The 12,249-nt window shown below is 45.6% G+C and overlaps 1 protein-coding gene across 3 annotated transcripts in view; it reads left to right on the top strand.

The window, feature by feature from the left end:
- Window positions 1-10,038, top strand: part of sipa1 (signal-induced proliferation-associated 1) — a 49,933-nt gene extending 39,895 nt beyond the window's left edge. For 2 of the 3 annotated variants that reach the window (XM_062536323.1, XM_062536324.1), the window contains exons 14-16: window positions 329-419; window positions 1,712-1,790; window positions 4,994-10,038. In XM_062536323.1, the coding sequence (XP_062392307.1) occupies window positions 329-419; window positions 1,712-1,790; window positions 4,994-5,137 (314 nt within the window). In that variant the 3' untranslated portion in view covers window positions 5,138-10,038. Of the gene's footprint in view, window positions 1-328; window positions 420-1,711; window positions 1,791-2,100; window positions 2,194-4,993 lie in introns of all 3 variants that reach the window. The other variant, XR_009939162.1, reaches the window with a different exon arrangement.
- The last annotated feature ends 2,211 nt before the right edge of the window (window positions 10,039-12,249 follow it).

The following is a 12,249-nucleotide window of genomic DNA, read 5'->3' as shown; positions in this document are numbered from 1 at the left end:
TTTCATCCTTTGAGTGTGTGTGTCTGTGTGTGTGTGTGTGTGTGTGTGTGTCTGTGTGTGTGTATGTGTGTGTGTGCGTGCGCGTTTGTGTGTGTGTGTGTGTGTGTGTGTGTGTGTGTTTAAACACCCAATTGGAAAAAAAGAGACAAACTTGAACTCATGCTTGCATCACTGGTGTGCTGCAGTGTGTGGGAGGCTCAGGCGAGTTTGCCATGTGGAGTATGTGTGTGTATATGTGTGTGTTTGTGTGTCTCTGTGTGTGAGTGTGTGTGCAGTGGGCCCCTGTAGAGAGTCTGACTAACACTGACTAATCCCCCCCCCCCTGCAGACCGGAATCCAGGAGATGGAAGCCAGGCCTCTGCTGATGCTCACGGTCTGACCGGGCAGTCCGATGCCAAGCTGAGGGACGTCAAAGATAGGTGGGCTCACCGTCCCTAGCATGTGCCGGTCACTGGACTATAACCACCAAAGCCTTAACCTGTTGAGGAGCGAATTATTTTCCTGGCACCTTCTAGAATTCTATTCAAGTGTTCTGTAGTTTTAGTGTTCTTTATGCAGTCGATGGGGAAAATCCCTTAAGGTATTTGTCGGATTATAGTGATTTATATATAGAGAGAGAGACGGAGGTAAAGAGAACAATGAGAAACAGTGGCGTGAAGAATAACGCAGGCCGCAAGAACATCATCACCACACAGTCATCACCACACTGACTCAGAGTGAAACTGTCAAACCTGTTGAGGAGTACGGTCACAAAATATATGTACTGTATATCCCGTCACTGTTTCTCCTTTGTTCTCTTTAGCTCTCTCTTCCTCTCTCTGTTTCATGCACACGCTAACATATATCTATATGTTGTGCATGCATATATTATATACTGTACATGCAAATGCACAGACACACACACACACACACACACACACACACACACACACACACGCACGCACAGAGCTACTAACATCCCAAAATAATCTGACTTGATTGCGTCAAATGCATGGACATGATAATAACACTGCCTGGAAATCAGACAGAAATCAGAGAGAAAATAACACGAGGGAATCGGTTCACCCCAAGCCCACTGTATCAGAGGAGGTTATTTCCTCTCTCATTCTTATTCCTGCTCACCCCCACTGGTGAAGTCCCTCCATATGCCCTCTGACTCATTCCAAAGGCATGTCTTTGGCTCTGGCTCTGTCTAACGCTGCCTGACTCAGTGGTTCCGTCAGTCTGTCTCTCTTTCTCTCTCTCTCTTTTTCTCTGTCTCTCTCTCTTGCTCGCTCGTTCTCCCTTGGTCTGTGGTCTCTTGGTGACCCGCCTGGCGTACTGTACTCAATCTCTTCTCTGTTACAACAGGATCTGATTCAATGATGGGGCATTTCTGTCTGTCTGCCGACTTGCTGTCTTCTTCACACGAACAGCAACACGCTCACACACACTCTCACACACACACACATGTGCGCGTATACAAATACACACACACGCACACACACACACCCCTATGTCACATAATGTTCCTGTCTTATTGCTGTAAATTATATATGCATTATATACGGGCCTGTCAAGATTGGCCAATCAGATTAAATATGCATCTTCTTCTCTTCTCCTCTCTTTCTTCTTCTCCTGTCATGTTTCCTCTCCCTCTCTCTCCCTCTCTCTCTCTCTCTCTCTGTCTCTCTCTCTCTCTCTCTCTCTCTCTCTCTCTCTCTCTCTGTAGTGACTCTCCTGGCCACCTTGAGGAGAAGGTGTCCCAGCTGGAGGACATGCTGAAACTGCTGCAGGATGACCTCCAAAAGGTACTGCCAGTGCAGATGGTCAACCACAGCCCGACCCCTGACCCCCATCACAGCATCCTGCCCGCCCAGTGACCCCCCCCCCCTCCCTTCTTCCCACCGCCACTCGTTTCCCTCTCCAGACAACCCCCCCACCCCCTACCCCCTACCCCCACTCCCACCCAAACCCTTCCCCATCCCGAACCCCAGAAGCCCACCCCTTCCTTACCACTTACAAACCAGACCCTGATTGCTACATTACTGAGCCAATCAGACAGAGGGATATAGTGGTAGGGCGGGCCAAGCAAAAGAAACCTGTCTTGTCATTGGGCAGGGTGAACAGAGGAGATGATGAGAGAAGATGGCTGGAGGGACACTGGGCAGCCATGCTCACTCTCTCAACACTAAGCGACCAGTGGCAGTCGAGGCAAGTACACCACGAGCATTTCTCCTCCGTTGCGCTTCAAAACAAAAACGAAAAAACAACCCCCCTCCCCCCACCACCCCACCTCCTCCTCTTCAATAACACATCACCAGATTGCCTAGTGAACAGAGCTACTAAAGCACACACACACACATACACACACTCACACACACCAAGACAAGCACTTCTAACATGCCGTGGAGTATTGGAGAGCAGATTGGATATGAGCAACCTCCCTCTGTCATAAGAGACACACTAACACACACACACACACACATTCCCACAGTTCTACCAGGTAGGGCGTTGAGGCGGTAGAAACACAGTGGCAAGAGACTAAAAATACACACAACTCATCTGCAGCCCACACGACTTACACGAAAAAGCTCTATCCTCAGGAGGCAACTCCCTCAAGCTTTTACACCTTGGTGCTAAAATGGGAATGACAGAGAAGCAAATAGAGAAAGCAAGAGAGAGAGAGAAGAGAGAGAAACACACATCACCATGTATTTTTTAAAAATCCCCCTCTCATTGACCAGCAGGTGACACTTAAGTAGCGTAGCTAAGTCATTTTCAATTCAGCAATAGGGCACGGTTCCACTTTCCCGCACCAAATTTCCCCCGAGAAGACACAGTGTCGTTGGAAGACCACTGCTTAGCGAGAGGCCACGGTATCCAATCTAGTGTGCAAGGCTCCAAGGACTGAAGTGCAAATGCTATTCTCCCCACTGGGTTCCTGAGCCACAGTTCTAGAATCCGACAAACCTAACTTCTCTAAAAAAGAACTCTTCAGCCCTCTGAAGTGCCTCTAACAAGTCCTAACCCACTTTTCTTCTCCGTAATCACTTCCTTTTACGATGACTCACCATTAACATTGTATTATCATCAATCTAGAGACACATATACAGGAAATATCACATGCGTATTGCGAAATGTCACATGTATATGTTATGAAAGACCAATGAGGCTTTATGATGCAAGGAGACTGTATGGGACAGTCTGTTTCGAGGTCGTGTCCACTGGTTAGCCTGCACTTGGGAGAGTGAGCACGGTTGCCCATGGAGGGTTCCACAGCCCTTGAGAACTAAGAGACTCCATTGCATATACCGCTGGCCTAGTATGCAACTAACCTGCTCAATGGATTTAGTGCTAAAGACTTCCCTGACTGAAATCTAGCAAAATGTCCTCCCTCAAAGCTTCTTCTCCTGATTGTTATGAAATGTATCACATAGCGGGCGGCATTTTGTCATACATTTCTCATGCCATCCGTCCAATGCGCTGGCAAGGGTTAGATTAACTGCCCAGATTGATGATAATACCCATCTAACCTCATCTAGCCTGTCATTAAGCTTCATCTTATAAGAGCACAGTGATCAACCTATCAGCTTCCTCACATGTCAAAGCTACAGCAGGGGTAAGAAATTGCCCTCCATGTATGTTGTGTACAGTTGGCCTTTATGTTGGGATTTACCCTGAAACTATGGCATACAAAATTACACTATGGCATACAAAAACATGTAATGTAGTACATCTAAATGGAACACATGGAGGAGTAAATGTTGAAAAGCAGTGATTTGGATACGCTGCCTGCCATAGATCATGGATTTGACCCCTGAAAGCTGCTGACATTTCCTGTAGCTCTGGTTTGTCTGTCGTGTACCATGTCTCTCCGTCTCCCCGTCTCCCCATCACTCCTCTGTCCACTTCCTGTCCACTTTCCTGTCCGTCATGCCCATGTCCTGGGTCCTGCTCAGGACCCCCCCCCCCCCCCTTTCCTCTCCCTATGTATAGATCGGACAGGAACGAGGGTGACCTGGCCTAAACTTGTCCAGTTCACTCTTCCTTCCTGTGAGAGATCACAAAGGAAAAGGAGAGGACAAATAAGCTATTTTTTAGTGTGTATATGTGTGTGGGAGGGGTGTGTGTGTGTGTGTGTGTCAGGCTCATGAAAGGCTTACTGTGGAATACCAAGCAGCAAGTTATAGCGATAAAAAATGCAAGATGAGGGTAATTTTACCTCTCTGTGGATTTCCAATGTTCTCATCCCTGCAGTGTGACTAGGCTGGACTGCTTAACTAGAAATGATTCATTACAGCTACTCTGCATTGCGATTCATTACAGCCATGCTGCCATACTATTTTAGGCCTGATTACAACGTTTTTGCACATATTTACAAGATAATGAATGCAATATGATAGTAAAGAATAATAAGGTTTTCTTGGAAACATTTGAAATGTTTGGTGACCACAGTAAACCTTTCACTAAAATCCTGTATATTGTCCATCTGTCTGTCTACCATTATCAGCTTCAAAAATCACCTGTATAGAACTGTGTGGAGGGGTTGGTGGTAATGAAGGGGTTGTTCAGTGTGTGTGTGTGTGTGTGTGTGTGTGTGTGTGTGTGTGTGTGTGTGTTTTGCCTGTCTATCTGATATGTGGATTTGAAAGTGTGAGGGTATCTGTGTGTGTGTGTGTGTGTGTGTGTGTGTGTGTGTGTGCGTGCGTGTGTGTGTGTGTGTGTGTGTGTGTGTGTGTGTGTGTGTGTGTCTGCTTTAGAGTAAAATTTGGCAGCATAAGATGTCCGCCCCTGTGCTGCCTCCCCTCCCTCCCTCCCTTTCTTCATCTCTCTCTGTCTCTCCTCATCTCACCACACTCATCCTCTCCTTTAGTCCCTGTCCTCCCTTTCCTCCACCCCTCTACCCCCCCCCCCCCCCTCTTCCCCACCTCCCCACCTCCCTCCCTCTCCCCTCTCTGCCCGTGCGGGAGCTCTTATGGTGGGCTGTTCTTGTGTGCCGCTCCCCTGGCAGGAGAAGGAGGACAAGGCAGTGCTGCAGGCAGAGGTGCAGAGTCTCAGGCAGAACAACCAGCGGCTGCAGGAGGAGTCCCAGAGCACCGTGGCGCGCCTCATCAAAGTCACCGAGCTCTTGTGCAATGTCAACAAGCCCTGCTAGCCCCGCTAGCCTCGCTGCCGCTGTCGCCGCGGCAACCGCTGCCACAGGGACCCCTCCCTATCCAGCAGCCTGCTTCCCAGGACCTACTTCCTTAGGCCCACACTGACACACACACACACACACACACACACACAGAGACACACACACATACGAGTGCAGTCAGTGCACGCTAAACAATACGAAACAAAACAAAATCAAAAACTGCTAGACTTGCTAAGCCCAGCAATTCACCAACCAACCAACCAGCCAAACTAGAAACTAAACAACCAAACTATTCACATAGCTCTTGCAGGCCCAGGGGGCGGGTGACTCTGGAACGAGTCCAGTCCTGACCCGCACCAGATCTGGGCCAGGTTAGTGCCGGAAACCCTGAAACTGTCTGGGATGCATGGAGATGCAGTGTGTGCAGCGTGCTGTCCTACTTTCAAGACGGCTCAGTAAATGCCTGCCCAGAAGTGTCTCATTCCCCCCTTTACCAGGCAGCCTCCATCCTTTATATCTCTTCAAACCCATGGACACAAAAAAACGCATGTATATATATACTCACAGTCGTAGGGCAGTTTATTAGTGCAGACCACAGGCTCGCAGTAGATTATCAGTCTCAATTACCGTATTTACAGATGGGACCGCACATATTTATTACACTTACATCAATTGACAGATAATAAAAAATACAGTTGGGAACAATGCATTAGCATTCTAATACATGCTATATCAGTACATAGGCAATATATCATGTCCTGTTACACAGTGGAGGCCGTTTATTCTATTCCGTCCGCTCAGTCCAGTTCATTTCAAGAACATTTTACTACCTGTTGCTAAATGTTTGAACAGGCAGGAACAGGATGAGGGAGGTTGTTTTATTTAAGATGAGTCATGTGTACAGGCGTTTACGTATGGTTGCGTGTGTCCTGGGACCATAGTATTTATCTGTCCACATTACAGACCAGTGGGGCAGAATAGCATTTGTTCCTTGGGACACTGAGGGAAACACCTTGCCAGCAAAACCAAACAAATAGGAAAATCGGACCTGACAGCTGTTGCCGAACAGGTCTCTTGTACAGTATTGGTGTGCCTGATGGTTATTGACTCAGTAGCGGAGCTGAAAACAAAACTAATTTACAGTGGGCCCCCGGAGCCCTTGCAGACGCCTGGCTTTCCCTTTACCCGTCCAATCACAACTAGGACTTGTCATTACCCGTCCAATCACAACTAGGACTTGTCATTACCCGTCCAATCACAACTAGGACTTGTCACTTCCTTCCTCCCTGCGCACGTCAGCCTAAATATGCAACGACTCGGCCTGAGGTCAGGAGCGTTCTGCCCTGACCGAAGGTGTACGATGTCCTCTGCTCACATTAATACATAATTACACACACACACACACACACACACACACACACACAAATACACACACACACACACACAGGAACACAGCCTATGCTGAAGAGAAGAGACAACAGTGAGGTGTAGCTGGATGGACAGTGGCTCTCCCGCTCTTGTGTGTGGACATGGCGCTGTTCTGGACAGACCTGTTCACTCGCCCCCTGCTTTTTGTGGGAACTCTAGCAATGGACTGACTCAACCAACTACCAAATCCTCCCTCCTCTGGCCTCTGATACAGACCACACCATGAGTGTGTGTGTGTGTGACTGTGTATGTATGTGAGTGAGTGAGTGAGTGAGTGTGTGTTTTGGGGAGGGAGGGTGGGGGATGCTACCCATATGGGTCAGGGGAAAAACATTTCAAAAGGGATCGTTTGACTCATGGAGAGTACTGGCACTTTGGGGTTGGGATGTGAAGGGGAACCCTGCCTGCGTCACTGGAGATGGGAGTACGGAGACCTGCGTGTGGGGCCCAACGGGAACCCTCTTTGTGCAGCCCTTGTGCCTGCCAATATCGCCCCTGGTGGACACAAGGGGAATCGCCAAACACAGCCATTTTGCTGCAGGACCGCAACAAAAAAGAAATGTACTGTAAAGGGAAATGACTTGAAATTGTGTGGTATTTCTTCAATTGAACAATTTAACTGAGCCATTTTTTATTATTATGAGTGTCATTATGTTTGCGCTCCTCCTTAAAGGGACATTTTATCGTAAAAGGAACTCAGACCGTTATTTTATGCCTAAGAAGCACTGCGCTTGAAAAGAAGCTGAAGAAACTGGAAGGTTTTTTTTTCCCGTGGTGGTCTGCTGGTTGATCTGCATTTTTTTTTGCTCACACTGGCATTGCCTTCATTTGGTTATAGGAACACAGTATATGTGTGGCTTTACCCATTTTGCTTTTTGTCTTTTTGCTTTTGCCTTGTTGAAAAATGAGTGGATTCTCACCCCTTACCTCACCTTCAGGTTCAGTGCGAGGGGTGCGGGTGTTTGGGGGGAAAGTGTGTGTATTGGGGAGAGGGGCTGGGGGTGCATAGGTGTCAGATGGTGGAGCCGATGGCTTACCCGCCCCCCCCTGGTTCATTTACCCTCATTCCCAGACATCCTGCCTGCAGATGCCAGGGTATTTCACCCCTACTCACACACAGGACTCAACCTGGCAGAGCCAGCACATACATGCAGATACACACAAACACACACACACACACACACTCACATTGGCACACACATACATGTATAGACATACACCATCACAGCTACTCACAATCTCTCTGAAAGGGATTCCAAGCAAATGCTGAGTAATAATGGAATATCAGTGTATACTATATGTTGTAAATAAGTCTTTTACTTCCTCTTGTAATTTTTAAGTTTATTTTTGAGTCACTGTGATTAACCGGTACCAGCAGAATAAGATAAAATATTAAGATTAAATTATAAAAATCTATATCTTTATCTCTATGTGAAGACATGTACAGCTGAATGGCTCTGTGTGATAAGTAGTGCACTCCAGTTGCATACTGTACGCCCTCCAAAGCAAGGCATTTGTGCAGATATGTGCTCAAACTAATTTGATTGAAATTGTCGCAGAACGTGATGCTTAGTTGGGTTTAATTAGTGAAATGGCATTGTACAAGATTTCTATTATGTTTGACTTTGTGCTGTATAGTTACATAGATTGTAGGAGGTTGTTTTAAGCACGAGAATGCACCAAGCAACTTCCGGGTTTTCCCTTCTGTATGTGTGTATGTATGTAAAAAAAAATGTAATAACTTATTAATCTTGCAAATGTGGAACTCCTTGTTAGATGTCTTAGTGCTGAAGGGAAGGCTCAGCAAATCAATGTGCAACTGAACTGAAAGTTATAGGAAGTTTTTGTTTGTGTTCCTCCTGGAGATATTATTTTGCAAAAGTCACATACTGTAAGTTAAATATGTCACCTGCAAAAGACATAAGGAAACTGTTAAACTATGTTTGAATATAGTACATTATTTTGCTTTAGTAGTGATAATATAAATGATTATAAACCTTTTGAGCTTTCCATTCAAAGCTCAGAACCCATGTTATCACAAAGATCTTGTATGTCGTGAGGTATGCCTTAATGGATAAACCTTGGATTTTTCCCCAAAGAGGTTGGGGAAGATTCATCACCTATGGGAAAATGTGAAGGCTTAACTCTTAGATTTTGTGCCTACTTTATTAACAATTTATGGGGTTCAATTCATGCTTAGTTTTACGTTTTTAAATCTCACGGCGTTTCAAATTGTCTCCTGATGTACAGATACTCTTTCATAAAAATGATGACACCAAGCGACTCAATGAAGGAGTGTTCCAACGTTTTCTAGAGTCTTCCATTCTGTGTCATAACAAGAGTTGGCCTCTTCTGGGGACAGAGGGCCTGTCAAATTGTTGCTTGGATATTTCAAGATTGTATTTATCTCATTGTTGATAATCATTCATTTCCTTTACAAAGTGTGGCCAAAGGTGTTTAAACCAGAGTCACAAACATCCTGTTTAAGCTATATGTTTGACTTTTTGGAGCGTTTTAGACTTTTTGATTCAGTGTTGTCATGTTATGTTATTATTACAGACGGTCAATATGATTCAGTGTGATCTTTGCAAAACAACAAACATTCGCATTTTGTGCACTTTAAAAGTCCATCGGTGAGGAGATGCCACTTAGTAGGGATGAGTGAATGCTGTAGACAGCAAACAGCAAGCAGAGGAATCGAAACCCCAGACGAATTTCTCAGTAAATCTGTCCTACTCTCAGAGCGGGTTACAAAGTCTCATCTCAGATCCAGTTTTTAAGCCCCACGACCAACTGACCCCAAACTCCGCTCCTTAAAGTGTCTGGTTTTAATGTTTTCCTTCTTCACACATCATGCGTCAGTTTGTGTTGGTTGTTTCTTTTTTCTTGTCATTCTCCCTCTCCTTCAACTGCTCTCACCTCACAGTTTGTTACAGGAACCCCCTCATACTCCTCATTGAGTGTAGTACCTCAGCATAAGACAGAGAAGCTTCTCAGTAGTCACACACAAAAGATGATGATGATGATTATGGGGGTGATGTCGGTGGTCATGACGATACATCCACTAGGCCTGTGCTATCATCACATGGGCTGTTGTGACATGCGCAGTTATGCAGATTTGCATGGGGGGGCAGAGGCATAGTTACATACGCTTGGGGGCGGGGGGTTGTTAGACAATGCTGAGGATGCCTTGGTCACATCGAGTGGCACCCATACCACCCAAACACACACAGAACACTTAGAAACACATACACACACACACACACACACACACACACAAATGTACAGTCATACTGTACACAGCACTGCACATTACTCTGCCATGTACCCACAGGCTGCTGTGTAGGCCTACTCACCAGGTTCACAGGCTGTGGATCTGACAACAGTATCAAACCTCTCCAGTTAGTCTTCTGTATGTCAGCGCAGATGAGGAAAAGTGTTGGAAGTGTTGTTCATGTATTTGACTGGAGGGCTCCTGGCAATAAAAACAATCCTGTATCTGTACAAATATCCGGCCTGTGTTTTTGGACTTTGTCAAATGTGCCTTTGTGCGCTCTGAACAAACAAGAGCTCTGTTCATAAAATTTAGATCCCATCACAGTTCAGTAATTATATCCCCCCTCAATCCTGCACAAACCGTCTCTCCCAATGCGCCACGGCTAATCAGATGGTGATGGTGCACTGCACACAGGGCCTGGACTTCAAAGCTGGGAGTGCTCTCTCTCTCTCTCTCTCTTGCGCGCTCTCTCTCTCTCTCTCTTTCTCTCTTTCTCTCACTCTCGCTCCTACATCAGACAGAAAGATGAAATCAAACATCGCGGCAGCACCAAATCCCATTGATATGATAATACTGAAAGTGTTTGAATTGTGCAGTTCTTAGAATATCATTTGCTGCACTACTGTCACCTGATTGTTTGTGTCAACAGTTGCAGGGAACATCCAGGCTGAAAACAAGCATTGTAGAGATACTTATGGCCACATGTAATGTTTTAAATCAAACTGCATCTTGACATGAACATGTCCCTAATAAGCAGTGGGAGGTAATAGTGGATACATTGGCCATACCAGTGGCCACATAGGGAGCTTTTGTATAAATCTTCCCACAGTGTTAACTGTTGTATATTCTCATGGGGTTTATATATTAAAACACAACTGGAAAGATTAAAGAGCTAATGAATTAAATCTATCATTAGCCTACTTCTCATTAGCTTTTCCACTTAGATTACTGCACCAACAACACATTGGACACAGCATGGGAAACTACAATAGCATGGCACAGTTGACACAGGGGGAATTATCATATAACTCTGGCACTAAATGAACTATGATGTTATGAGATGGGGCTCAACCAAAGTTAACAAAACAATTGCATCAGAAAGTAGGCTACTGACCTGATTTTACTTAGGTGGAGGTTTCACCTGAGCATTTCTATCACCTACACGCACCAGGCACTTCTCTAAAGACTTTTAGTTTGCATAAATATTGATGTGGCACATCAAAGGAATAATGTTCACTGTGCATGTACCTAGCTATCTTCAGTGATTCAACACCCTGACAGGTTTATTAAGATTCTCAAGCCCATATGACACAGAGGGGGAGAGAGAGAGAGAGACTCACCAGAGGCTAAAACACCTCTGATTGGCCATCAGGATTAATTCATTTTAGACTCAGATTATCATTTATAGTAGAAGAACTATCCATTTTGCTTTTAAGTCAACACAACGCACACACTTCCCTGGATTACATCTCCTGGAAGGTTTTACTAAACAACCTGGCCCAGCACAGCACTTTGTCTCACATACCCTGACACCTGTGGTGCGGCTGTTGACAACAATACCCCTGGCTTATGTCTTTATTTGGGTCTGGAGAGCTCTGCTGGATCTCCACACAGGCCAAAGTAAAACGTGCCTCAGACATGGATCAAGAGCTTAGCGCATTTGAGTCATCAATGTTCTATAAACACAGCCACGTATGAGGGTAGAGAGAGAGAATTTCACAGTAGCCTGGGCTACAAGTGTGAACGGGATGGGAATTTTCTGAGGTATAATGAAAATAATTTCATTATATCCGATGGCAAACAAGAGTAATTAATTTACATATCAAGTAGGTACACTTTTAATGGCATGTAATACATTATCTGACGTAGATTCACGCTGAATGCATTGTCTGATAAATAGACCATACGCCAGTAGTGCTCGTTTGATGTTTCCCTTTACAAACAGTTTTCCTGTCGCCGCCTAGTGGAATCCTTAATTCGCTTGCGAGGGAACTGAGGAACCCGACCATTGGCACGACCTAAGCGCAAGGGTGGGAGTGGTGTGAGTAAAGGGGAGAGAGGGAGAGAGGGAGGGATAGGAGTGAGGGAGGGAGATAACCGACTCACTACATCCACACTGACCCGATGATATGTGAGTAAATCTGCATTTGCGACTGTAGCTCGTTAAACATGCACAGGTTATGGTAGCTCCGACTGTTGCTTCATAGAACAACAGGCATTGTAATCTTCTGGATGTTTTCACTACCCGGAACAATGCGATAGACTTAAACACTGGGAAACGAATCAAGAAGGGGATGTATGAATATATAAAAACTACACAGCACAGAAACCGCTAACTAAGAAGTGAAGTTTCCAGGAAGAGCCGAGAGAGAGAGTCCAAAGTGGGCACGGAACTGCCTCTTGCTGTGACAGGCTATGTTCCGAC

Source organism: Sardina pilchardus, chromosome 5, assembly GCF_963854185.1.
Source record: "Sardina pilchardus chromosome 5, fSarPil1.1, whole genome shotgun sequence".
In the NCBI taxonomy this organism is placed as follows: Eukaryota; Metazoa; Chordata; class Actinopteri; order Clupeiformes; family Clupeidae; genus Sardina; species Sardina pilchardus.
The sequence above is the reverse complement of the archived record's forward strand: the minus strand, read 5'-3'. Positions and strand labels throughout refer to the sequence as shown.